This window comes from Agelaius tricolor, unplaced genomic scaffold, assembly GCF_023055355.1.
Source record: "Agelaius tricolor isolate 1412-34295 unplaced genomic scaffold, bAgeTri1.0.p SCAF_32, whole genome shotgun sequence".
Classification (NCBI taxonomy): Eukaryota; Metazoa; Chordata; class Aves; order Passeriformes; family Icteridae; genus Agelaius; species Agelaius tricolor.
The window spans coordinates 6,752,448-6,778,935 of record NW_027269292.1 but is presented as its reverse complement, the minus strand read 5'-3'; the positions used below and the strand labels follow the sequence as shown (position 1 = coordinate 6,778,935).

General features: G+C 55.8%; 3 protein-coding genes across 4 annotated transcripts in view; 1 reads left to right on the top strand and 2 right to left on the bottom strand.

Moving 5' to 3' along the window:
• Positions 1-941: 941 nt before the first annotated feature.
• On the bottom strand, positions 942-3,853 carry SOCS3 (suppressor of cytokine signaling 3). The gene is made up of 2 exons (XM_071451240.1): positions 3,336-3,853; positions 942-2,775 (listed from the first exon to the last, which is right to left on the bottom strand). The coding sequence occupies exon 2, from the start codon at positions 2,706-2,708 to the stop codon at positions 2,079-2,081; it is 630 nt and encodes a 209-aa protein (XP_071307341.1). The 5' UTR covers positions 2,709-2,775; positions 3,336-3,853; the 3' UTR covers positions 942-2,078.
• PGS1 (phosphatidylglycerophosphate synthase 1) lies at positions 2,692-22,181 on the top strand. 2 transcript variants are annotated; one of them, XM_071451239.1, is made up of 10 exons: positions 2,692-2,792; positions 8,706-8,895; positions 9,265-9,342; positions 10,235-10,334; positions 10,976-11,165; positions 11,488-11,666; positions 12,546-13,079; positions 16,431-16,579; positions 18,586-18,728; positions 20,411-22,181. In XM_071451239.1, exons 1-9 carry the CDS (start codon positions 2,707-2,709, stop codon positions 18,703-18,705), a joined length of 1,626 nt encoding a protein of 541 aa, XP_071307340.1. In that variant the 5' UTR covers positions 2,692-2,706; the 3' UTR covers positions 18,706-18,728; positions 20,411-22,181. The 2 variants fall into 2 exon arrangements, with proteins under 2 accessions (XP_071307340.1, XP_071307339.1); XM_071451238.1 differs by lacking the exon at positions 2,692-2,792 and adding an exon at positions 4,848-5,026.
• Positions 20,222-26,488, bottom strand: part of DNAH17 (dynein axonemal heavy chain 17) — a 32,460-nt gene continuing 26,193 nt past the window's right edge. Inside the window, 8 exon segments of the mRNA XM_071451241.1 lie at positions 20,222-20,592; positions 22,671-22,896; positions 23,386-23,529; positions 23,732-23,914; positions 24,277-24,459; positions 24,790-24,969; positions 25,536-25,727; positions 26,246-26,473. Of these exon segments, the coding sequence (XP_071307342.1) occupies positions 20,345-20,592; positions 22,671-22,896; positions 23,386-23,529; positions 23,732-23,914; positions 24,277-24,459; positions 24,790-24,969; positions 25,536-25,727; positions 26,246-26,473 (1,584 nt within the window). The 3' untranslated portion in view covers positions 20,222-20,344.

The following is a 26,488-nucleotide window of genomic DNA, read 5'->3' as shown; positions in this document are numbered from 1 at the left end:
CAGCCTGGACCTGCACACTCACCATCCCTCTGGTCCAGGCTGATTCCTAAGGAAATCCTTTTCCCAGCAGCTGGGGATCCCCGCGGGCGGGAGCACTGCTCCTGATGCCAGGCATAATGCCTGCAGTGTGGAGATTGCAGACTGGGGCCTGAGCACAAAGCACCTTGGCACAGCCTGCTCCTCACAGGCAGGGGCTCTTGGGGAATTCTGGGGGCTGACCTGCTCCCAGGGGATCACCCACATCCCTGCATCCAGCTCCTCAGCCAGGCACTGCACTGCGCACCAGCCAGCCAGAGCTGCAGGTTTATTCCCATGCCTACTTCATGCTCCTAGCAGTGGAGGACAGGCGTTTCTGGGGCCAAGGACAGCCCCAGGAGAATTGAATCCTCTCCTCTCCCTTGGGCATGTGTGCCTGGCTGGGGCTCTGCACAGGACAGAGGTTTTCTCTCAGTGCTGTGGGGGTGAGCAGTGTCTTGGCAGCCCGCTACGCTCCCAGAGGGAGCACCTACAGACCCTTTCCTACCCACGCCTCAAAGCGCCCTGCTCCTGCAGCTCCTCACCCTGGCGTGTGCCAAAACAGGGCTGGGGGAGGCAGGACTCACTCAGCCCTTCAGGAGCCCTGCACTGGGGCTGTGCCACGGGCCAGCCTTGGCCACCAGCTCAGCCCCTCCTGTGCCCAGGGCCATGTCTGCTGTGCCGTGGCTGCACCGTGTGAGCAGATCCCATCCTCGCGGCTCGGCAGGCGGGACGTCACAGGGCTCAGACATACCTGAGTGCTGGGACAGAGCTTACGCAGCAGCCGGGCTGAGTCACCGGCGGGATCACCCGGCGTGGACAGCGGCTCCAGGAAACGGTGCTTACGTGGTGTAAACACATCCCAGCATTGTGCCTTGTGCCGGGGCCAAGCGGCCTCGGGCGTGCAAGAGAGAAATCAAACCAAATCTGATGGTTTTCATTAAAAAATAGTGCTCTTTATTATAAATTATGGAAACATTTTCTTTCTGAATATAAATATAAATATGTGCAAAGTTTCATCTGAGTTTGGTTTTGGTTGAATTTTCAAGCATTGTTTTGCTCAGCCCTCAAGGCTGGAGGTGAAGATGGAATCTTTATAAAAGACAGTGATTCACGTTGGCCTGTAAACATCCCTTCGGTTAAAAAAATAAGAATAAAAATTAAAAAAAGCCAGAAAACCCAACCACTTCTCTGGGCGGACGCAGAAAAGCACTCACGAGATGACACACTCCAGGGGACGGTCCTGCTGCCCTCCTGCAGGAATTGATGCCCTGCAGAGCAGCCCAGCCAGGGTCTGCGGGAACGGCCGGGCAGAGGTGGGGTGTGACTGCAGGGAGTGGGGGCCCAGCGTCCTCAGGGTGATCCTTGCAGATGCGGTTGTGTGGGACTCAGCAGCATCGCTTCCCCTCCAGCTTCACAGCACATCAGCAGGACCATCACTGCAGCTCACCAGCTGAAGTGCACTAACCCAGACCGCCAGGCAGGGGGGATATTAAGGCTTAGTCCCCTGGAAAATGGCAACGCGGGGCAAAGGCATCGACCTCTTAGTCTGGGGCTTAATGTGAAAGGAGCTTTCACCCACAAGGAGGCAGCAAGAGGTACAGTATGGGCAAAAAACACCTTCCCCTTAAAACTGAGGAAAAGTGATCAGGCACTCCTGGGCTCCAGTGCTTTCCGTTTCTCAGGGTGGAAGGGGCTCTCACCAGGACACCCCCAGGATGGGGCTGGTGGGGCACATGTTCCCCCGTGCTGTGGGAGTTGTCCTGACTGCCCAAGCCCACAGGGGCTTTGCCATGGGTTCACTGTAACATCCACAGTCTGGTCGGAGCCATCTTCTTCCCCGTGGAGAGGAGGCGTCATACTTGATGAGGAGTCCCCCCAGCACCAAGGGTGCCCAGCGATGCTGGCCACAGCCCCGGGCCCGTGGCAGCTTGCCCCAGTTCCCCCTCTCTCCTTCCCGGATGGAGAGGCTGGGCATGCCCTGCCAGCGCCTGTGCCGGTGGGGCATTGTGCCTGTCCCCTGCTCTTGTGCTTGTAGCATGTGACCTTGCTCCGCTGGCCCCTTAGAGAGGGGCATCGTACTGGTCCAGGAACTCCTTGATGGGGGCTGGCAGCTGAGTCATCTTCTCATAGGAGTCCAGGTGCCCGTTGACGGTCTTGCGGCAGAGGTGCTGCAGGGTGGAGACACTGGAGGAGAGCGGGCGGCTCAGCACCAGGGGGATCTTCTCGCCGCCCGAGTAGATGTAGTAGGTGCGCTTGGGGTGCAGGGCCCCCCCAGGCTGCTCGGGCACGGCGCAGGGTGTGGGTGGCATGTAGTGATGGACCAGCTTGAGCACACAGTCGAAGCGGGGCACGGGCTGGCTGCTGTGGGGATCGCTCTGCAGGGAGAAGCTGCCGCCCTCGCACTGGATGCGCAGGTTCTTGGTGCCCGACTCCGTCTTGACGCTGAGGGTGAAGAAGTGCCTCTGGTCCGAGCTGTCCCTGATGAGGAAGGTGCCAGCCGGCTCGGTGCTCAGCAGCAGGTTGGCCTCGCCACCTGTCACCGTGCTCCAGTAGAAGCCGCTCTCCTGCAGCTTGCGTACGGTGTTCACCACCAGCTGATACTCGCTCTTGGAGCTGAACGTCTTGAGGCGCAGGCTGGTGTCGAGGGGGCGGCTCATCCCGGCGGCGGGGAACTTGCTGTGGGTGACCATGGCGCAGGGAGCCAGCTTCGTGTGCTCTGGATGCTGCTGCCAGCAGCAGCCGCTGCTACACCATCACCTGCGGCAGAGAGAGCGGTGAGTCCCGGCACTCCGGTCCCCGACTCTCCCTCCCGAACACCTGCACCCCCGCGGTCCCTGTTATCCTCCCGCAGCAGCAGCGCTGCCGGTTCCCGGCAATCCCCTTCCCCAGCTCTTATTCCCAGAAAAGCCGGCAGCCCCCCTGCCCAGCTCTCTCTTCCTGGGAACCGGCAGCACCCATCCCCGGCTCTCCCTTCCCGGGGGAACCGGCAGCCCCCGTTCCCGGCGACTGTCCTCCCGCGACACCGGCACCCCCGTGCCAGCTCTTCCTTCCCGGGAGCACGGGCACACTTGCGGTCTCCCGCTCTCTCCCCTCTCTAGAGCACCGCTTCTGATGGTCTCCTGCTCTCTCACGCCCGGGGGCACATCGTTACCCCAGCCCACCGGTTATCGCCCCGCTGAGGCACCAACATCCCCGGCGATCCCCTTCCCTGGGCAGCACCGCCATCGCCGGTCCTCGGCGATCGCCCCCCCCCCCCCGAAGGTCCCGGCATCCCCGCTGTCCCCCCGTCCTCTCTGGGATCCCTCCTGCGGCCGTACCTGGGGCGCGAGAGCCGGTCCTGGCGGCAGAGCGGGGCCGGTGCGCGGCGGCGAAGCTGCCGAGGCGGCCCGGGGCGGCCTCTTATAGCAGGCGCAACGCCCGCCCTCGGGTTCCTGGAACTGCGCGGCTTCTTGTAACGCGGCGGCACCGCCCGCGCCCCGCCCGGCCCGGCCCGGCCCGGCCCCCCGGCGCCCCGCCAGCCCCGCTCTGCCAGCCCCGGGCCCCCGGCCTGGCCCCAGCGGCCCAGCCCCGGCCCTTCCCGCTCCGGCCCGGCCCCGACAGCCCATTCTGGGCAGGGCGGCTACCCCCGCCCGCGGCCTGCGGAGAAGCGGAGAGCCCCGGACCGGCCCCTGGGGGCCTTCGCCGCCCCCCGCTCTGCTGGGGCAGCCGGGCCGTGGGCCCGCCCTGGCGAGAGGCTGGGCTCGGCTGATGGGGGCCACACCGGGGGTACACCGGGGGTACACGGAGCGGGGGCTGCCGGTCCCACGTTCCCAGCCCTGATTCCCGTGCAAGGCCAGCCTCGGCCGCGCTTCCTAGGGGACCCGCGGGATACCCTCGGGCCGGGGACAAGGGGGAATCCGCGCCCGGGGCTGTACGGGGGCTCCCGGCTCCGCTTCGGGCGGAGGAGGCTGCGGGAGCCCGGGAGATCCGCGCGGTTGGTGCTTTGGCCGGTCTGCGGGACGTGTGGGCTGGTGGGGGGCCCGGCAGAACCGGGGACCCTGCCCGTGGCAGCTCCCCAGGGCTCGGGGGCTCCTCATCCCTCCACCCCGCCCCGGGTCCCCGGCCCGAGCCCCGGTGGGGACGGTGCCCGGCGGGAGGAGCGGCGCCGGAGCTCCCCTCCCCACCCGTTTGGCAATTGTTGGTTCCGAGCTCGCACACAACCCGAGCTCTGTCCGTGGGTTTATTTTAAACTGTTTAATTTGCCCCGGAGGAGCGGCCGCTGCCCGGCAGAGACCAACCCAGTGCGGCAGTTCTGGGAATCAGCGCCGGCGAACCGGCTGCTCTGAAATGCAAACGAGCCCCGGAGCGCTGCCGGGGCGGGCAGGGCTAGCGGGGGAGGGACGGGACGGGCCCGACGCGGCTCCGGGGCTCCCCGCCGGGACCGGCTCCCCGGACTGGGGGGGGGACCCTGGCGGGGGGACCCGCGGTCCCCAGACTGTGCCTGGCCCGGCGGGGCGGCGAACGCCGGTTCCACCGCGGGCAAGAACCATGTACGTCTTTTCGGAGCCGTTCAGCCGCGCCGGGGCTCGCCCTGGGGGGAGAGGAGACGGGCGGGTGACATTGCCGGGCAGGCGATCCGGCTCCGCGTGAGCCCGTCCCACGTGTGCGGACCAGGGGAGCCCCGGCGCGGCCCCGCCGGACAACGAGCCCTTCGTGCGCTCCTCCCGGAGCCTCCCCGGCCCTCCGCGGGCTCCGCGCTCGCAGGCCGGGCACGGCGGGGAAGGGCGGACACCCCGCGCGGCCGGGCCGGGACTCCCGGGGGCCGCGGGCCGGGCCCGGGCGGGGCGGAAGCGGAAGGCGGTGTCGCCATGGCAGCGCGGAAGCGGAAGGCGCGGGCGATGGCGGCGGGCGGCGCGGCGCTGTGGCGGCGGCTCTCGGCCTGGCTGCCGCGGGGCCGCCTCGGCCTGGCCGCGCTGCTCGGCCGCCTCTCCGACCGCCTCTCCCGCGGTCGCGACCGCCGCGCCCGCAGGTAAGGACCGGCCGGGACCCCGCCGGGGCTGCGAGGCAGCGGGAGCCCTCGGCCGCCCCCGCAGTCGGTGTCGCGTTACCGGGGCATCCCCCGCTCGCTGCTTCCCCTTTCCGGCCCGGCCCGGCCCAGCCCCTTGGAAAAGCCGCGTGGGTTGAGGGGCGGCCCGGTACCCCCAGGCCGGGGTCGCAGCCGGGTTCGGCTCTGCTCTCGCAGACCCCTGCAGCTCGCCCCAGTGTCCGATCGCCTTCGGGACAGCAGCTGAGCGTTATTTCCCCTCCATTTCCCATTCCCGTGCCTCCCGCTGTCCCCGCGGCTGTCACAGCTCAGCCCTCGGGGCGGCACCGGCCGGGTTTGTGTGTTCGGCTCAGTCCCCCCGGGCCCGGTGGTCGCGGAGGGCGAGCGGGACGGGGCCGAAACAGGAGTGAGCCCCCTCTGTGCCCGTGGGCAGGGAGCCGTGAGGGGCAGGAGCCGTGAGGGGCAGGGCCCGCTGTGCCCCGCGGCCGTGCCCGGTGGCTGGCACCGGTGACAGTGATAGTGGCAGTGATAGTGACAGTGATAGTGACAATGACCGGCGGCAGGGACCCGCCAGCGGCTGTCACCGCCCTCCTGGACGAGCTGGATCATCAGTCTGCCCTCTTGTTCACACCAAGGAGATTCTTGCCACACTTCTCTTGTGGTCTCGCCAGTGTTTTTAGGGCAGATAAATCCGGCTGAGGCCTGGAAAGCAATCGCTGAGCTGACAGCAGCGCTGTGGATCCCCCCGTGTGCTGCTGTGTGTGGGTGAAAGGACAGCACTGTGTCCCGCAGTTTCACTTCACCTCCGGCTCTGAGGATGAGGTTTTACAGTGAATAGGGGTTTCAGCTGCATTGTGAGTTTCGTACCAAACCTACGTTTTAAAAAATAGAACATACCTCAGAAAATCCGTTGTTTCTATTTAGGGTAAACTTTTTATTCAGAAGGGGTCTGAGGTGGTTCCTTTTGATTCCGTTTTCTCTTTCTGGTTAACTCAGTGATGTGAAGTACGTGGAAAGGCTCTCCCCTAGTTCACTTTCTGTTCCTCTGAAACCTGTTTTGTCACAGTGTGGAATTTTGATGATTTCTTCATAATGTTACATGGTTTCTGATAGTTGTGTGTGCGTGGTTGCAAGGGTTGGTTGTACCGGGTCGTCACTGAGCTGATGTCAGTCACTGGTGGGTAGAAGCTGCTGCTCTGGGAGCCAGTTGCTCTGCCAGTGGCTCTGTGGCTGGAGCAAAATATGGATTTATTTGGTAATTCTAAAAGCCATAGGTTCTCAATGCTGAATAAGGTGTAAATTTCAGTATTGGGTTGAAACACCAATGTTGACACACTGTAAATTACTTAGGGAGTGAAAAATCTGGAGGATGCAATTAGCGAGGATAAATTGACCTATGCAGAATTAATCTGGACCAAACCAAGTAGTACTGGTGCTGCAGGCTGATGTTCCTCCAGATGTTCCAGTCAGTCCAGATGCTCCAAGCTCAACCCATCGCTGCCTGCAGCCTTCAGAGCTGCCCTGGGAGCTGCCCCTGGCTCCAGGCAGGCAGGTACAGGGCCACAGGCAGGGAGGCAGGTGCAGTTGGACTCACAGTTCCAGCAATCCTTGCTAGAAAATGCCTTCTGGGAACCATGTTTCTGGAAAATGTCTGCTTGGCCCCTGGTCTGGCTTCTGGAAGGGTAATTGGGTTGGCCAATGGGATAATGAGGACAATATTATTCTTGTTGATTGTTATTGTAAAATACATAAAATTTGCCACTGCTTCCTACCTGGGAATAATTCCAGAGGATGTTGTTTGTGACCTGCAGGGCTAGGTTAGAGCCCAGTGATGCCGCTGCTCTGTGGGGTGAGCATTGGGTGGGTTTTAAAACCCTGTGCTTTTGGATCCAGTGTGAATTCCTGTAGCTCTGTGTGCCATGCTCCCTTGCAGAGATGGAACAGAGGGACTCTGCTCTCTGTGTGTGGCCTGTGAGGCTTGAGGTGAGCAAAGGTGTGTAAAGGTTGTGCTCAGGTTCTGTAGAGACTTAGGAGAATGTGCCTGAAAAGTGGTATTTCTTGTGTTTCTGTTCTGCTTTAATTTTTTTCTGCAGCTTTTAGGGGATATTTGTACTGTTTTTAACAGTCTGTGCTGGTGATCTCTGTCACTTCTGGGTATTCAGGCTGAGCCCAGTCCACATGATCTGTTGAAACCCACCATCCCAGGAATTCCTGCACTGACTGACTCAGATTTTGGTGCTCATGAATAGTCAGTGACAAACTCGTGGATTTGCCAGGAAACGCCACTATGAACTGGTTTCCTTGTAAGGATGTTTGGAAACCTTGTGAAGATCCAGTGTTGTATCATGAACCAGATAAGTGAAATCATCTTCCTGGAATCTGTGTTCATTTGGGCTCTGGATTGTGGTAAAAAGCCAGAAGTTCCTCGTAACAAATTCTGGTAAAGGTTGTGCTCAAGTTTCCTCTTGGTGTGTGGTGATGGTCGGGATGGGATCATCAGGATGGGCCACAGGACGGTGGCTGCCTGCTGGCCCGGGGCCCTGGTGGTCCTCAGGCTGAGACAGCCAGCCCAGTTCCCTCCCAAGAATCCCGGCTCCCATCAGTGGGGTTTGCACACTGGAACGGTCCCTGTGGGTCCAGGGATGCAGTTCAGTCCCTTGCTCATGGATTCCTGGATCTCCTGGGAGCTGCTGCTGCTAATTGTGCTGAAATGTGGTTTTGTCATGCGAGCAGACTCCTGCCGGGGGCTATTCTATGACTGGATGAATTTGCATGTGGGAAACCTCGGAGAGGAGAAGTTGCTGCTTGCTTCCTGTCACCCGCTGCGTGATGCTGGCAGTAAGCTGGTTTCTTCCCAAAGTGACTTCAAAGAAACTAAATTTCTTCCGAAATTTCTTTTTGAAGAATGAGTTTCCTGACGTCTCCCTCACAGGGAACGAGTGGAAAGCTCCCCTTTTGTGAGGTTTGCAGGGGAAGTTGTGACCCTCTGTCGGTGGCATTGCTGGAAGGGGATGGATCCCTGTTGTGGCCCTTGGCACATTCCTGCTGGGACAGTCGCTCCTTTTTCGGGTCATTCTCGGGGGGTCATTGCTCTGCCTTTACTGGGGCTTGCACTTGATCACCTTGTGTGCTGTAGATCTATTTTTCGATAAGATTGAGGGGTGGAGGCATTCTTCTCTTTAAAAAAGCATGATCTTTAAACCTGAAACGTGAACTGCAAACCAGCTGAGAACAAAGCTGACATAAAGGGAGCATTGGCTGATGTGTGTGTGATGGAGATAATTCAGAAGTGTCTGCTTACAGGTACAGGTGGTACCAGTGCAGCACTGCCAGACACCTGAGCATCCCCACTCTCATTTTCTGCAGCTCCCGGCCTCCTTCCCCTCCCATGTTGTCCTGGTGAAGCAGTTGTTTCCCCTCATCTCCATGCCAGCTCAGAGGAGGAGCTGGTGATGTTCAGATCTGTTCTCCCACATTTTGCCCGTGTCTCTCTGTTTCTACATTTGGCCTTGGTGATCCAGATCAGATTATGGAAAGGGAAAGGCATTCTTGCCTTTGGGGATCCCTGCCATGTATTGGCCCTGGCTGCAACTCTACCTGCTTGGGGTCTTGCTGGGAAGCAGAAGTTTCACTACAAAGCATTTCTCTATCTTTCTTTGCACAGATCATCATGGCTCCTTCTAGCCCCACTCCTCAGCCCTCCTGCTCCAGTGATCACAGCCCCCCCGTGTTCCCTCTGTCCAGAAGGAGCACACAGGTTCCAGTGGATCAGGAATCTGGTCCCAGAGTTTGGGATCTCCAGCTCGCATGTCAAGGTGCTTTCATCCCCGGCGGAATTCTATGAACTCCTCAAGGTAAGGTGTGGGCTGCAACTTGTGGGAATGGTTTGATACAATCCCAGTTTTGCAGCTGCTGCCTGGTAACTGCTCTCATATGGAATGGGTTTAGCTGCAGAGAGTGTGCTCTTCAGTTTCCCAGAAAGCACAAGTTTCTTCCTTCAGTTTTGGAGGCAGCAGTGGTGCTGCTGTGGCCCTGCAGAGCTCCATGTGTTTTATGTCACCACTGTCCACGTGTTACCTTTCCTCCCTCAGGGCCAGGGAGCCAGAGCAGAGCTGTGGCTGAGGGCATCCTCCCAGGGAAATGCAGCACTGCCAGGCCTGGCTAATGGCTCCTCAGGCCCAGACACCCTGTCTGAAATGGAACTTGTGTTTTGCTGCTCCCAGGTGCAGATCAAAGCAGCCAAGCAGAGGGTGGTGATGGCCTCACTGTACCTGGGAACAGGACTCCTTGAGCAGGAGCTGGTGAGTGTGGAAGGGTTTGGGAAGGCCAGGAGGGGAATGCAGGGGAGGGATGTGCAAGGGAGGCACGCTTCTGGTTGAGGTCTGGTATAGAGCCAGGGAACTGCTGCACTTCTTCAGGGGATAGTTAGCCTGGACCTGTCAGAAAGGACTGGCCTGCTGTTCAGAGTGCTCAGGGGGGCTTTGTAAAACTCAGGTCATGGAAATCTATTTTTCCCTGGAATTTTTCTTGAATGGGATTTGAGTTGTAGGTGTGTTGTGCTGTGTTTGGTGTCCCAGGTGCAGGACACAGATGAAGGGTTGTTTTTTTTGCATTTGAGACTGAGATCAGCTTTGCTTCATGGTATTTGCCTTTTTTTTTTTCCTTTCCTCTGGAAACAAAAGCATTTTCGCCCAAGGGCTTGAGGAAGAAGCCTGGCCTTGGCCAGGTTCTGATGTTAGGAAGCAAATGCCCTGGCAGGGTAAAGGTGGATGGAGCCTGCATAGGATTTATGCCCAACTTTGTCTGGGCTTGCACACAGGATTTGAATTTGCATGTGACAAACAACCTTGTAATTCAAGAATAAAACTGCAGTGAATTCCTGCCAATGTTTGTCTTTGGTGATGTGAGTCTGTGATTTGGGAATGATATTGGGACTTCTTCTTTGAACATTAATTGCTCTTGTGAGACCTGAAGAATGTAGACATGTAAAACTGAGGCCCTTTGATCTGTGGCTTTAGGCTGATGGAGGCTGCCAGGCTGGCAGATGCAAAGGCTGAAGTGGCTGTGCTTGGCACAAGGAGGAAGGACTGGCACCAGGGTGTGGGAGCTGTCTTGGCCCTGGTCTCCTGCTGCTGAGCACTTCCCTTGGAAAGTGTATTTGCTTTTTTAATGAGGAGAGAACTCTCTCTGCAGGTGTATTGCTTAGAAGAAACACTGGAGAAATCACTGCAAGCAAAAGGCTCACCCGACCTCAGAGTTTCCATTCTCCTCGACTACACCAGGGGTTCCCGGGGTAGGAATTGCTGCTCATTGCTTTTGTCAGAGCCTGATTTTACTGTTAGGCTGGAGAGACAGTTCTTTTCGGAGTGGGTATCTTGGCCAATTGGACCTACTTGCTTAAAGCATGCACATTTCAGGATTGGCCTTTTGTATTCCAGAACTGCATATTCCCAAAAAAATCTTCAAGCTGAACAGCTTTTCTTCCAAAAATAGGTGATAGGGGCAAGAAGGACCAAACTACTCTGTGCAACTTGTGTAGTCTTGCTTGGTTCATTTGTTAATGCATTTGCCCTTACCCATCGTGCTCACTTAATTTTCATTTTGAAAGGAGAATGGGAATTGTTGGAAGCAGCAGCACACTGAATCAGGAACCTGTGGTCATCTACAGCGACTCTTGTAGATGTGTTGCCAGTCCTGGTGAGGCTTGGTTAAGAAGCTTGAAAAGTGTCAGAGCTGGCCTGTGACTGATTCTGAATGTCAGTTTCAATATCGACATAGTACAAGTGAAAGTGATCTAAAAAAACCAAAGAGAAAAGGAAAACATGTGAAGTGTCAGTGGATGGGAGGGCTGCTCACCCTGTGACCAGCTGAAGAGCTGTGTCATGATGTGTCCTGTCTGTGTGATGTTTGTGTGAAAGTCCCTTTCTGTCCCAGGCAGGAAGAATTCCCGAACGATGCTGATCCCGTTGCTGCAGCGATTTCCCGAGCAGGTCCGCGTGTCCCTGTTCCACACCCCAAACCTGCGTGGGCTGCTCCGGCTGCTGATTCCAGAGCGTTTCAACGAGACCATCGGGCTGCAGCACATCAAGGTCTATCTGTTTGATGACAACGTGATCCTGAGCGGGTGAGTCCTGCTGCGTCCAGCCTTGGTGCCAGTGTTCCCTGCCTTTGGGCAGGGTGTCTGTGCTGCCAGCCTTGTCTGAACATCTGGGCTCCACCGTGGTGCTATCAGTGCTCTTCTGAGATGGGAGAGCAACCACAGCTCCTGCACATGAGATTCTCAGATGAAAGCAAGCCTTTCTTAACGGGAGAAATATTTTGAGATTCTGAAGGAAACGGCCAATTTGTGCTTTAGTGCAGCTATCCCAGAGTGAGGCCTGTAGCCTGGCTTGGGAGGTTGAGAATCTTGTGCCTGCCCTGAACCTGTGTCTTCCCTTCTTCTTCAGTGCAAACCTGAGTGATCTGTACTTCACCAATCGTCAGGACCGCTACGTCTTGCTGCGGGACTCTCCTGAGATTGCAGACTTCTTCACGGAGCTTGTGGATGCGATTGGAGATGTGTCCCTGCAGTTACAGCAGGATGATACAGTCCAGATGATGGAGGGAATGGTACACCCATACCAAGGTAGGTGGGAGCTGTCTCACCTGCTTGGGTGATGGCATCCAGAGGAGAGGAGTGACGGCCAGGGTTTAAGGGTGACTTAGACTCCATCCAAGTGGGAGTTGCTGGGTGTCTGACCATTGTTCAGGCTGTAGGGTGTCCTGTTTTGTGCCATCCAGTATTATAATCAAGATTGCTTGAGTTTCAGTACTGGGTCATTTGGGGTTTTCCCAGCACAATGGCTGTCACAGGCTGATTTGACAGGGCATGCAGAGACTGGAAGTAAATCTGCTGCCTCATATATGTGCTGCTTTTGGCCTTAAACAAGAACTTCAGTCCTTTGAGAAGTTTTTCTGATATTAGCAGCTACAATTTCAGGTGCTCTGGGCGTGCATGTTCTGAAGGGTTTATGACTGTGCTGCTGTTGTTGGTAATTAATCTTTTGTAGTAGAGTTTGTTCTGGGAATCAAATGGGAATCAGTTCAGGAAGACTGGGAACAAGCGTAAAATTGGGCAGAGAAGGGCAGTGAAATGCCAGGCTGATTGTGTCATCAGTTTTTGTCCTGGCCTTGCACTGCTGGGTGATGTAAGTTCAGGCTGGGGGTGGGAGTTTATTTGTTTGTTCCAGCTCATTCTTGGTTGTCAGTGTAGCCTTGCGCTCGTCCTCTCCTTTCTCAGAGGATTTCTCAGGCTGCTGCCAGTTGCTGAGCATTTCTCTTCTGTAGTGTAGCTCTGCTGACCTTGGATCAGCTGGTTTGGGCCTTAAGACAGAGAGTCATGTGCAGTCTGTGTTGGCTCCTGTTTGTTCCTGTATCCATGTGCTGTCAGTAGTTTTCCCTGGTAAGAGGTGACGTGTAACTGTGCCTGTAGACCACAGACACATCACTCTGGCTTTTCCTGCAGGAGACAAAGTGGCTTACTGTGAGATTGCCAACAGGAGGGTCATGGAGGTCATCAACTCTGCCCGCACTCGGCAGGAGCTCCTTCATGCAAAGACTTTCCACAGCAGCCAGCCAGGCAGCTCCCTCTTATCCCAGCAAGGCTCTCAAGCACCTGGGAGTCTGAAACCAGAACCCGACACCTGGATCTATCCCTTAATCCAAATGAAACCTTTTGGGATTCAAATAGACGAGATGGTCACAGAGACCCTGCTGACAGAGGCTGAGCGGGATGCCAGGATATACCTCACCACTGGCTACTTCAACTTGACACAGGCCTACATGGACCTCATCCTGGGCACAAGGGCCGAGTACCGCATCCTGCTGGCCTCGCCGGAGGTCAATGGGTTTTTTGGTGCCAAAGGGGTGGCAGGTGCCATCCCGGCTGCCTACGTTTACATTGAACATCAGTTTTACAGTGAGGTCTGCTGCCTGCAGCAGCAGGAGAGGGTGCAGCTGCAGGAGTACTCCCGTGCTGGCTGGACGTTCCATGCCAAAGGTAAGGTGCCCTTATCCCCAGGGGTCTTGTTCAGAGGTGTGTGAGAGGTGTGCATGTGGATTGTGAAAGGAGTGAGGGGCTGGCTGGGTGTCAGTCTGGGCTTGACCTTCAAAACACTCCTCCAAGGTTCAAACAGCGTGCTTGTGTGACCTGGAGGTTTGGATCACTTGGGGGACGCCTTGCCTTTTGTATAGTCACAGGGATGATGTGGGAGTTGTCCCGTGGTGGCACTGAAGCACTGCCTGGATGAGAAGGGCGATGTGAAGGAAAGGAACCATCTGGATGTGTTTATGATGCAGTCAGTGCCCTGGTGCAGTTTCGTGTATCCCTTGGGCTGGTTTCAGCAGGCAGGAGTGCTGGCTCTGCTGGGGACCCTGCAGCAGTTCTGGGGGCAGGTGCTGGGAGGGAGCTGCTCCTGGGGCCTTCCTAGCAGCAGGTCTGTATGGGGACAGTGTCAGTGTTGGGGGATTTGCACCAGCTCCCGTTCCCAGCTCACAGGGGGTGCAGAGTGAGGAGCTGCAGCATGTGCTTATGGGTGTCAGGGCAGCCAAAGGGCAAGGGGCTGAGGAAGGAATATGGGCTAACATGCAGTGAGTTAATGAATGCGTCCTCGAGGTCTTCTCTGGGAGAGCCTGGATTCCTGCTGGATACACTGTGCCCAGCTCCCAGGGGCTCAGCACGGTGCTCCAGATGGAGTGTTTGGGCTGTGATTGGAACACTAGGGCTCTGGCCATGCCTGTTTTGAAGAGAGCTGTTAGTAGGAATGGCTCCATCCCCCTGCTTCTCACAGGGGTGCTCAAGGGAGGCTCAGAGGTGGTGGGGAGGAAAAGCTGCCCAGTCAGCCCTCTCTTGACTGTCGAAAATCCCTGGGTGCTGCTGGGTGCCTCGGTGTTGAAATGACAAACAGATCTCAGAGTGCCCCTCCCCAGCACGGCCAGGAGTGCAGGGAAAACCCTTATCTGGCACAGGGCAGCACGAGGGAGGGCCCTGCCTGCCCGCCCGGGGTGTCCTGTGTCTTTCAGCATGCACGTGCTTGAGCAATCTGTGATTCCCAGGTTCTGCCTTTGTTGCGCACTGCTAACTCCCATGGGATGTGGTTTGGCATAAACCAGAAACAGGGGCTGCTTTTCCCAGCTACCAAAGTGGTCACCGGTGCTGTTTGGGCCAGCTAGCCCTTGTGGGACAGTGCTTTGGGCTCTCTGCTGTGTGCTGTTTGCTTGGAGAGGGATGCAGGGTTGGAGTTCAGCAGCTCCCGTGCTGCACGAGGGACAGTTTGAGACATTTGCTGCCTTGTTTCCATTCCCCTTCAGAGTGCTGGGAGGATCAGTGTGCAGCTCCTCCTCCGGCGTGCTCTGCCCTTGGCACAGGCTGGATTCACCTCATTTCCTTCTGCAGGAGTCACGTGGTGTGGCAGAGAGGACAAGGACAGGAGAGGGAAGGGAGGAAGCCTTGGAGATGTGAAGGGCATGTGCACAAGGAGCACATGGAGCCTAGCTCCTGGCTGAGGACATGAGATTGCCAGCAGCAAACAGGGCCTGTTGGTGCTTCCTCTCTGGGCTGAGACATGAGACATCCTTGAGTCTCCCATGGGATCCCCAAACACTGGGGCTGTGCTGCACACCCCTCCTGCTCCCCTTAACATGTTTGTCTCTGCATGCAGAGTGTCTCCCAGGGATGTCTCTCATGGGTGCCCATGCAGGTGTGGCAGAGCTCTGCACAGGTGGGGTGCACGTCTGAGCAGGACTGCCAGCAGCTGTCCCTCCCAAAGCCCACCTGCCGCTGCCCTGGGTGGTGTTGGGGGTGACAGGGGTGCATCCCTTGGGATCAGGGTCCCTCCCAAGCCCGTTGTGGTGGCAGGGTGCTGGCAGGTGCTGTGTGCTGTGAGATAAACCCTGTCACTGCTATTGACCGGCGCTGGGAAGCTGCACTCCCCTTGCTGGAAGGTGAGTCACTGTTGGAGCAGATCCTGCCAGATGGCCGTGAAACCAGAGACCTCTAAAGGCTGTGGGACTGCCACAGGACACTTGGGAAGGCAAGGAATCTGTTCCTCCTGGCTGCTGCTTGGGCAGGGGTCCAGCCTATGGCTGGTCAGGCACCAGACAGCCCCTGGCAGGGTCCTGTTTGGTGGCAGAACGTGACAAAGCTCTGTGCCACGTGGCTGCCAGGGCCCGCGGTGGGCTGTGCAGCCCTGCTGTGCTGGGGTGAGCCCACAGGGCTGGAGGCATCAGGGCAGTGCCAGCTCTGTGAGTGTGCTGTGGGGGCGGGGAGCAGCTTACAGGAACTGGCAGTGAATCGGCAGCATCTTACTCAAGGCATTCTTGGAACTGCTCTGGGGCTGAGTTGGGAAACCTGCTGCTATTTTAAGGCCGAGGTGGTTTTTATGCTACGGGTTCTTTGTTGCAGTCTGTGTGTGACCAGCCATGGGGATGAACCTCTACCAGAGACTCACCCAGGGCTCTGCTGAGGAGAGCAAAGGCTTTCTGGCTCCATTTGTGCAGAGTGGCCACACAGCCTCTCCTTGGCAGCAGTCCTGATTCTGCTGTGGCTGTTCCTTCTTGCCCTGCTGCAGTGATGTGCTTGAGAATAATGTGATGCTTCCATCTTTCCCTTGAAAACCTGTCCTGGGCTCTGTCCTGATCTCTGTGCTGGCAGTGCTGTGGGAGCTGTGTTGGTCAGTGGCAGTGGAGGCCAGGTGCCCTGGCAAGAGTCTGATCTCATTCCTGGTGGCTCTTCTGGAAGTGAGGGTGTGAAATAATTTGCACTTCTTATCTGTGTCTCTTCACAGTGGCATGTGAATTCACCTGGCAGAGCTGGGAGATGCCTCTCTGTGCCATGGTCCTGGGATGGGGGCTGGTCCCTGGCCCTGGGACAGGCTGGACAGACTTAGCCTGTCTGGCTGGGACTTTGGGGCTGGTTCCTTCACTGAAAACCTGTTTGTCTTCTCTTGGTGTTTCTGAATTCACTGCGGTGCAAAACAGCCTCTAATGCAATGACAGGACTTGCTCTGGGTTGTTCTGGGGCAATGTGTTTCTGGGGCACACTGGGGGTGTTGCACCCAGTCAGAACACTAAATTGGGCTGTGCCAGGGCACCCCACACATGGCACACACTGCACACAGTCACACAGTGCACACACCCCACACAGTGCACACACCCCACACATGGCACACACTGCACACAGCAGAGCACTCCTGCAGGCCCTGCTGGGCTGCTCTCTGCTCTTGAGCTCCTGTACAGAATCTGTAATCCACATTTAAAGCATTTAATTCACTCTGAGTGAACGGACCGTGTGAGCCCACCCTGGCCATTCCCTTGGCTCTCACGCTGCCTCTCTTCCTCATTTTTCCTGCAGGCCTCTGGCTGTATCTGGCAGGGAGTGACCTGCCCTGCCTGACCCTGATTGGCTCTCCAAATTTCGGATATCGATCGGTTCATCGTGACTTGGAAGCTCAGGTTGCAATAGTGACAGAAAATAAAGCCTTGCAGCAGCAGCTGCATCAGGTAAGCAGCAGATTCTGGGGATGCAGGGGGGATGTTGTACTTCTGGAGCACACAGGGAATGCTGAGGATGCAGTGGCAATAAAAACCTCCAGCTACAATAACTCAGAAGCTGCTGGAGCATGGGGAGTCCTGAGGAGCTGTCAGTGAAGTGACTATTGATGAGCTGCCTGCTGCAAGTGCCCAGTGCTGGGAAATGAGGCCGTAACGGGAAGGAATGTGTGTCCCCAGTGACCTCGGGTACTGGGAGTGCTCAGGGCTGGATGTGCACACAGCCTTTGGAGGACCTGCTGGCTCCTCTGCTCCAGCCACGCTGCCCCTCTGAGCCTTAACCCAGCATTTGAGCATTGCCCAGGGCATGGCAGGCTCCGGGCTAATGAGGCCGGGCCCTTGGAATGGCTGAGCTCGGACTGGAAGAGGGATGGGACGCCCATGGGGTTCTATGACAAAATCCTTATCTTGAATAATAATGACATTATATAATCTTGCACAAACATTTTTAAGTGGTTTGATATTCAATGTCCCAGGGTTTTTCTGTGCTGTTTTTAATTAGGCAGCTTGTAATGCTCAGCAGTTCTGCTGCTGCTTCGTGTCCTGCCTGGTTCTCCAGCTGTCTTGACTGAATCTTCTGCTGGAACTGACCGTCCTAAGTCATTTCTCCTGCAGTGTTCTGTTTCAAAGCAGATGTTTGGTGCCTCTGTGTGACTTGGAGACCTCAGAAATGCACTGTGAGAGGCAGGTGCTGGCAGAGTTGTCTGCAAGATCAATGGGAATTGCCCTCTTGCATCAGGGCTCTTCCCTGGGATGAGTCAGAGTGTATCTAATCAAAAACAATTCTATTACTGGAAGAGTTGCTTGAGTATTTCAATTCATATCTTGCCTCTGCCTGTTTCTAATGGAAGGGGAAAATCAATGGAAATGTGACACAAAGGAATTTTCTCACACGGGGCTGCAGTGATCTCATTCAAAGGGCTTTAAACCATTCCCGATTGCTGGAAGCTGATTCTGAGATGGGCTGGGTGTTTACTTTCTGTGGTCTTTTTTAGAAGACTTAATCCATTCCTGGGATGCTGCCATGAAATCACTTTGCCTGTGTAATGTTCAGTTCCATTTTAAAAATGTGTGCTGAGATTTGGGAAGAAATGTGAGTGGTCTGGGTATCTTTGGGTGCTTCTGTGAATGAACTGAGATTGATTCAGGGAACTGGCCTTGCCTCTGGTGCTCAGATCTCACCATAATGGATGGTCATGGGGCAGAATCCTCACAGCAGGGCTGACTGTAGCTCTTTCAGCATTTGAGGGCTCTCAAATTAGAGTGAGTTGGCAGATTAATGTCTTGATTCATCTTTTTAGTGTTACTTTCCAGTACTTGGTTCCTGCTTCCCTGTTCCACCCTGAATTTAAATAGTGCAGAGTATTTTCTGCTGTTTGTGACAGCTCCAATTATAAAAAAAGATGAGGAACAAACTTCCAGGAGCTGTTCTGCTCCTTGTTTGCCTGCAGATCCTGAAACCTGAGTGTTTGTGCTGAAACCCCCACTTACCTGTGATCAAAGCGCTGCTCTCACGTGCTGTGAGTGTTGTTATCAGCAGGATGGTTCATTTCCTCCTGTGCAGTTGGGTGCAGGCTGGGGGGCCCGGGAGTTTCTGGTAATTTAGCTGAGATCACGGCTGCACATTCATCTGCAAACACGGCGCCTGAGCCGAGTCTAGAAAGAGCCGCATAAGCCAGTCCCAGGAGGTTTGGGTGAGGTTTCCTTTTCTGGCAATTACAGCCTGGCCTTGAGGAGTTTTCTGAAACTGAAGCTCAGCTCATGCAGCTGTGGGGCACAAAAAGGCAAAACCCTCTACCCTTGTTCTCTGTGGAGTTTTAATTGCAAATTCTTAGGAAGAATGGTGCATACTTGTGGCAAGATCCCTGGTCAGCTTTATCTGAGTTTGCTTCTCTGAAGGACCATTATATAATTTAACGCATGGGATTTACTGAGATGATGTTTCTTTCCCTGTTCAGGAGCAAGAGCAGCTTTACCTCTGCTCAGGTGTGGTCTCAACATCAACGTTTGAGCAGCCAAGTCGTTATGTGAAACTGTGGGTGAAGCTGGTGACACCTTTGATCAAGAATTTCTTTTGAAAGGAGAAAAGTTGCTGCTTTGGGTGAGTTTGCTGCCATTATGGGGGATTATATTGCACTGACTGTAGTGAATAGCTGCAGTGCTCTGTCATGAAAGAAAGATTTGAACAATTAGTTCATGGACATGCAGATGATTGGGGGAAAGCCAGAATTTCTCGATTCCTCTGGGGCACTGGCTGCCATGGAGTGGGATCAGTGCTCAGGTCCTGACTGGGTTTTGTCTACTAGAATTTCTGGAAGGGCCACTGGCAGAGAACCCATAAAGTGGTATTTTCCATGCATAGAAATAAAACTCCCTTTTTGAAATGTCTCAGAGTTTTGCAGAGAGAGGCTGTGTTTGTGCTGTCTTGACCAGCCAATAGAAAGCATTGCTGGAATACTTAAAATGTTTGTCTTTGTATCCAGTCAGGGCTTTGCTTTGCCCCTGTAGTGTTGGTTTTGCTTTTCTGTTTTGTGGTGTCCTGGTGGCTCCACTGCCCCATAAGTCCAGCCCTTGTGAGCTCCAGGCTGTCCCTCCTGCCTGTTCCTGTGCTGGGCAGTCTGTGCAGCTGGCACTGCTGTATGTGTGCCAAGTGTTCCCACATCCCTTTCACTTACCTGGCCATGGCCTCCCCCTCAGCAGGGTTTGCCTGGCTCCTTCACAGTCAGATATGTTACAAGTGTATTTCCTGAATTGTGAAAGGGCAGGAGAAGACTTCTGCTGCTGGTGTGGGTTTGGGATGTTCCTTGCTGGAAGTAGAAGGCTTGAACAGTAACATCCTGCCAGGAAGGTGTTTGGAAGCCTGGTAAAAAGGTGTGGGAGTGCAGGGTAGGGTGTGAGCAAGGGTTTCTGATCTGGCAGTGCCACAAGCAGGATTTCTGGCACCTGAAAAAAACTGATAGTAAGTGTGAAACTCAGTCATAACTGATTATAAATACTGCTGCTCTGTAATGAAATGAGCTGCTCTCTGGGGCTTGTCTGACTGTGAGCTGTGAGGGAAGTTTGAGGTAACTATTTTAGAACTAATTGTTCAAATATTTCACAGGCTGGGATTTTGGTGAATTGTTTTATGCCAAAGGGACCAGCCTTGGCAGATCTACTCACCTTAATGTGTGTTACTGCTGATACAAATTATTTGTTGTGAAGAAAAGGCTGAATAGGTTCTGTGCCCTAGAAATAGAAATAACATACTTCAGAGAGGAGCCTGTTTGCAGCTCTGGGCTGTGCAGGTTGGGTGTGGGTGAACTGGACCAAATCTGCACCTTTCTTCTCCCATCTGCTCTAGACAGACAGATGCTCCATGCAGGAGCGTGAGGAGTTTCTGCTCAGTTTGCACTGAGCCATCACACAAAGAGCTGTGGGAAGATGGAGAGCCAGCAGAGGCAAAGGAGTCAGGCACTTGTGTGCAGTTGTTCTGTCTGGCTTCCCACGGTGGTCTGGCTCCCCACCAGCACCACGTCAGAAACCACCAGTGGAAAACCAGTATCCGCCCTGAGAACGCTGTGTGCTGCGAGAGCAGGCTCCTCACGGCAGCGCTTCCAGCACTGGTTTTATTGAAACTTTGCTCAAGTGGTTCTGCTACAATCAAACATAGGCTGAGTTACACAACGGGGAGGTTTTTACAACTAAAAGTACTGCTGTTTTCCATTGTCACTAAATCTAAGCCTCTAGGAGCAGAGCCACACCAGCCAGGACCCACTTGGCAGCTTTTTCTTTTGTCTTCAGGTTGAAGGTCCAGACGTAGGTGGGCCCTCGCGTCCGTGTCTTGTAGACGGGGCACTCGTAGACGTTGATGGTGTCCATGCGGTCCACGGGGATGGCTCTGAGCAGGATCACCGGCATCTCGGGCGTCAGCTCCTTCATGCGCGCGTCCGCGATGGAGCCCGAGGGCACGTCCCAGCGCGCGCCTGCGGGGACAGCGGGGACTCTGGCACTGACAGACACTGACTGCTCCCCACAGTGACCTACAGACACTGACTGCTCCCCTCAGTGCCCGACAGACACTGACTGCTCCCCACAGTGACCTACAGACACTGACTGCTCCCCTCAGTGACCTACAGACACTGACTGCTCCCCTCAGTGCCCGACAGACACTGACTGCTCCCCTCAGTGCCCGACAGACACTGACTGCTCCCCACAGTGACCTACAGACACTGACTGCTCCCCTCAGTGCCCGACAGACACTGACTGCTCCCCTCAGTCACTCACAGACACTGACTGCTCCCCTCAGTGACCTACAGACACTGACAGACACTGACTGCTCCCCTCAGTGCCCGACAGACACTGACTGCTCCCCTCAGTGACCTACAGACACTGACTGCTCCCCTCAGTGCCCGACAGACACTGACTGCTCCCCTCAGTGCCTGACAGACACTGACTGCTCCCCTCAGTGACCTACAGACACTGACAGACACTGACTGCTCCCCTCAGTGCCCGACAGACACTGACTGCTCCCCTCAGTGACCTACAGACACTGACTGCTCCCCTCAGTGCCCGACAGACACTGACTGCTCCCCTCAGTGCCTGACAGACACTGACTGCTCCCCTCAGTGACCTACAGACACTGACAGACACTGACTGCTCCCCTTAGTGCCCGACAGACACTGACTGCTCCCCTCAGTCACTCGCAGACACTGACTGCTCCCCTCAGTGCCTGACAGACACTGACTGCTCCCCACAGTGACTGACACTGACAGACACTGACTGCTCCCCTCAGTGCCCGACAGACACTGACTGCTCCCCTCAGTGACCGACAGACACTGACTGCTCCCCTCAGTGACCTACAGACACTGACTGCTCCCCTTAGTGCCCGACAGACACTGACTGCTCCCCTCAGTGCCTGACAGACACTGACTGCTCCCCTCAGTGACCTACAGACACTGACTGCTCCCCTCAGTGCCCGACAGACACTGACTGCTCCCCACAGTGCCCGACAGACACTGACTGCTCCCCTCAGTGACTGACACTGACAGACACTGACTGCTCCCCTCAGTGCCTGACAGACACTGACTGCTCCCCTCAGTGCCCGACAGACACTGACTGCTCCCCTCAGTGCCCGACAGACACTGACTGCTCCCCTCAGTGACCTACAGACACTGACTGCTCCCCTCAGTGACCTACGGACACTGACTGCTCCCCTCAGTGACCGACAGACACTGACTGCTCCCCTCAGTGACCTACAGACACTGACTGCTCCCCTCAGTGCCCGACAGACACTGACTGCTCCCCACAGTGCCCGACAGACACTGACTGCTCCCCTCAGTGCCTGACACTGACAGACACTGACTGCTCCCCTCAGTGCCCGACAGACACTGACTGCTCCCCTCAGTCACTCGCAGACACTGACTGCTCCCCGCGCTGCGCCAGGGTAAGGGTGGGTGGAGTGGCTCAATGGGGGTTAGCTCTGACCTGTTCTCATCTCACTGTGACCCACGACTGCATTTGCCTTACTGTGTGTGGGATGTCTGAATAAATTCTTTCCCCACCCCTCCCTTCAGCACGGCTTTATGTGGGCATTGCGGAGTTTAAGGTGAACTGGCCGTGCTGGGATCTGTCACATGCTGTCCTGTGTGCTCTCTGCTTTTGTCCAAGTGGACCCCTCAGCTGCTCTGCTGAACTGCCTCCTACCCTCTCATTAGCAGTAATTATCGTGGATTTAAGTTTCTCAATTTGTCTTACTCAAGCCTCAACTAAGAATGTGACGTATGTATTCACTAGAGCCCTGTAGCTCCAGGAGCCCTGGGGTTCATGAGCTGCAGCCTGAATTGCTGAAACACCAATCTCTGGTTTGGAAAGGCTGTGTGATCCGGGCAGTGCTGCCCTCAGCTGGCGGCTGAGCCGGGCCCCAGGGGCACCCAGATGGACCCAGGTGCACCCAGGGCTCCCTGCTCTGAGCTGCCGCCAGCAAGTGCTGACACTGCTCGAGGGAGAAGGGCTGAGCTGGGCCTGCTCCGTGTCTGAAACACCTCAGAGATGCAGATTTTACCTTCCATGAACAGCCCGTGCACATAGGAGCCTTCTCTAGGGGGAAATGTTATTTCCTCGCGGGTTTTCTTGGTCACATCCGCTGCCAGACACATCTTATCCAGTGGCCACTGCTTTTTCCTGGCTGTGGACTGCATGATGGCTGTGAGGAAGGACTGGGGGTTGAAGAATCCCGCCAGCCACACTGTTGCAGGCAGCACAAAATCTGTTGACCAGACTTCCAGTTCCTGGAAAATAAACCAGCAGAGTCCTTTAGGGTGGAGGGCGTGCTGTGAGCTGCAGGACACTGTGGCAGAGCTGATGCTTTGCTGTGTGTAAGCCAAGCTTCAGCTGATTTTGCAGAATGGAGACTGGCTGGAGGTGGTGTGGGAGGAATAAGCAGCAAATTCCCCTGCAGCAATGAAGCTGAAACCCTGAATTCACAGTGCAGAAAATGCTGCTGCTCTTTTTTAACAAAGCCAGTTTTATTAGTATTTCTTATGGGACACCCAGGGTTGTAATGGGGAGGGGGGCTGATGTTGTTTTGCTACAGTAATGTACTGTAATGGGAACCCTGGTCAGACTTGTGCTCCCATTCCTGGAGTAACAGCCCTTTTCAGGTACTTCAGGCTGGTTAAATTAACTCTGAGAAATAAATCAGTTACCAATACAGCAGGGCACTGGTGGGGAGAGTCCTGGGCAGCCCAGGCTCTGGCAGTCACACGCACTCTGCTCACCCTGATCCGCAGGAGCAGGTCCGCGTACCAGTTGGCCAGGGTGAGGAGGGAGGGGTAGGCATAACGTGTCCATGATTCTGGAACGTTGTCATAGAAGAGAGCGTTTGACAGCTCTTCCATCTCGGATGTAATCGTCAGCTCTCCCTTAGAGAAAGAAAAGCCCAGGCAGTGTCACCTGCAGCCGCTGCTGGGACAGCCCAAGGGACGTGTGTGGGCTCAGGGGGCACAGGGCTGGGGCTGCCCGGTGCACCTGGCCCAGCCTGGTGGGTGGGAGCTGCAGCAAAGGCAGCAGAGAGGGCTTTGCAATCCTGGGAGATGAATGACCCAGGCACCGCCTGCTGCGTACCTGCAGTCCCAGGTCCAGCTCCTTCAGCGAGCGCCTCATCTCGTTGGTCAGGATGTTCATCCTTTCACACTCCTGGAGGGCTACAACCGTGTATGGGGTTTTTTCCTTTGCCTTTCCCATCATCTCCTCCATGTTGAACGGGTCTGGCAGCTGCTGGATGATTTCATCCAGGACTGCCTTCACCTGAAATGAGAATGCCATAAACTGCTCTTGCCCAGAGAAAATGCTGCAGATTCCATTAATTAAGTTGGTAAGATTTTTTTCTTTTTCTGCCCTGGTGTTTCTTTGTACCTCCTCCTCTGTTACTAACACTGCTATTAACTCTCTTGGGTCTTAAAAAGCTGTAGTAGGGCTGGAATCCCCTCCCTCTGCTATCCCTTCCTTCCTGCTATGGGCCTGCTCTCTCAGTTGTCTCCAGACCTGTATCTGCCTCCCCTCTCTAGCCTCTCAGTTGTCACCCTTAAGAGGTTTTTTTCCTACAGTAATTACTTCCCCCCACCTTAAAAAAAAATGAGTTAATTTCTGCCATAAAGGACTTGACTCGCCTGTTCCTCTCGGGAGACACCCGAGCCTCCGGCAGCCTCGGATTCCTTGGGCTGCAGCTCCAGCACTGTGCGGAAGAGCCTGTCCGAGGTGACGGTCAGGAAACCCATCTCTGCATTGGGGTGCAGGCCATACAGGTGGGGGCTCTCTCCTGGCAGGTTGTCATCGATGTACTGGTGGTAGGCCTGGGCACAGGGTCAGGGCCAGCCTTAGCTTGGAAGTGCAGGCAAAGGAGCCCAAAGTTCCCTGCAACCTTGGAAACCCATCACCACTCTTGGGGCCCTTCACAGCACCTGCCCGTGGGCATGGAGGCTCTTCTTAAACTTGTGTCTCAGCCAGGTTTTTCCCTTTCCATCTCAACCACAGGAATTACTTTTGCAGCAGTTCTGCACATTCCCTGGGGACTGACACTCTCTCCCTACGTTCCCCTTGGTGAGGGAGAGGGAAGGGAACATGGGCTCATGCCCATTTTTCCAGAGCAGGGGTTTTCTAGAGAAGATTGCAATGTCTCTTACCTCGTAATCCATGCGGGGAGGGATCATAAACCCTGGAGCCAAGGACACCTCCCCGTCCAGCATCTCGGGCTGCACGTACTCGCTCAGGTACGTGCGGCACAGCCGGCGGTCCCAGTCATCCGTGATGTGCCCCCCGTACATGATCTCCCCAAACAGGTACCGGAGGTCGTCCCACGGGACCTGCACAGAGAGGCTCAAGCTGCGACTCTCCCTGGGAGTTCCCCATGCAACCACAGAGTGATGGCTCCAGGATTGGCCTGTGCAGGGAGGTGACAGTCCCTGGACCCACAGAGGCTTGGGAAGAGGGGCAGATTTCTCCTTGTCCCACTATGATCATAGCCATCTGTGGTTTGAATCCTGCCTTTTTTCCAACCAGCACTGATCACATCCGTGAGGGCAGGTCTAAAGGTGAGACTTCAGCCCTGCTCACTGCACCTGCATTCTTGGGGTGGGCTTTGCTTTTTAGGTGGAACCACCCACCAACACCAAGGCATGGGTTGGAGCAGGCAGGTGGGCCAGGGTAGGCACTTGCCTGGCTGGTGCCTGATGCCTTTTTCAGCCATCTCAGTCAGGCTGAGTACTCGTCCCCTTCCCCTGCCTGAGCGTGCAGGGAGCAGGGGAGGAGCTGCTTCTGACCCTGGGCTTCATGAGATGATGTTTGCACTGCAAACTGGTGAATGTTCTAAGCAAGACCAATTGCTGCAGCGTGTGCTGTGCTGAGGAGCAGTCCCCTCGTCATCCCTCACCTTGGCGTTGGCCTCCAGGTAGTTCTGCAGGACGTTGACAGAGACGGTCAGGTCGCCGTTGTTGAAGGGGTAGGACCTGTTCCAGCCCTGGGTCCCAAACCTGCGCCGCTCAGCCACCGCAGCGTGGAAGTAGCAAAGGGCAAACAGGATGCACCTGAACTCTGACTCTTTGCTGCACTGCTCCAGGGTTTCCTGCAGAGGAACAGTGAGGGTGGGTTGCAGCTGAATACTGCTATCAGATGCCCCTCTCATGAAGAACATGCATAGGCAAAAGAGAACGGAAAGTGTTCATTAGAAACAAAAGGCACACAATTGTATTTTAATGATTTCCTAGTTGGTAAGTTTTGCACTCATTTGTTTATGAAGGAATTAGGAGTTCACACCCTTATGCTCTGCTGGCAGATGAGACAGCTTGTTCATGGCAAAGCTGCAGCAGCTCCAGGTTCAGCCTCAGGAAAGGCACTGGCAACCTGGCACTTCCTTGTGTTGGAAACCCTCGGGCAGCTCTGGTTACCCCTAAACCCCTGCCAGAGGGGGACCCTGGGCACTCCAGGAGGATGTGCTGGCAAGGGCTGGCTCCAGGTGTGGTGTCCTTGGCAGCAGAGACACCCCCGAGGTGTGGAGCTCAGCCTGTGGAGCCCAGCCTGTGGAGCCCAGGAGGGGATGAGCCATACCTGGAGCCCAGAACGGCCCCAGGAGTACAGGGGTACCTGGTTGAAGAGGTCCAGGGCTCCGTGCAGGTTGGCACGCATGCCCGTGGGCGGCTCGCTGGTGATCTTGATGGAGTTGTCCAGCAGCCCCTGCGGGATGATGTGTGTCTCGGGGCTGGGCGCTGGCTCGGCGCTCATGAACAGTCGGTACTCGGGGTGGCTTTCTAGGCTGTGGTGCTCCACCAGCTTCTCCAGTGTGCTCAGCCACCGTGCCACCAGGTGGATGTTCTGCAAAAGAAACTC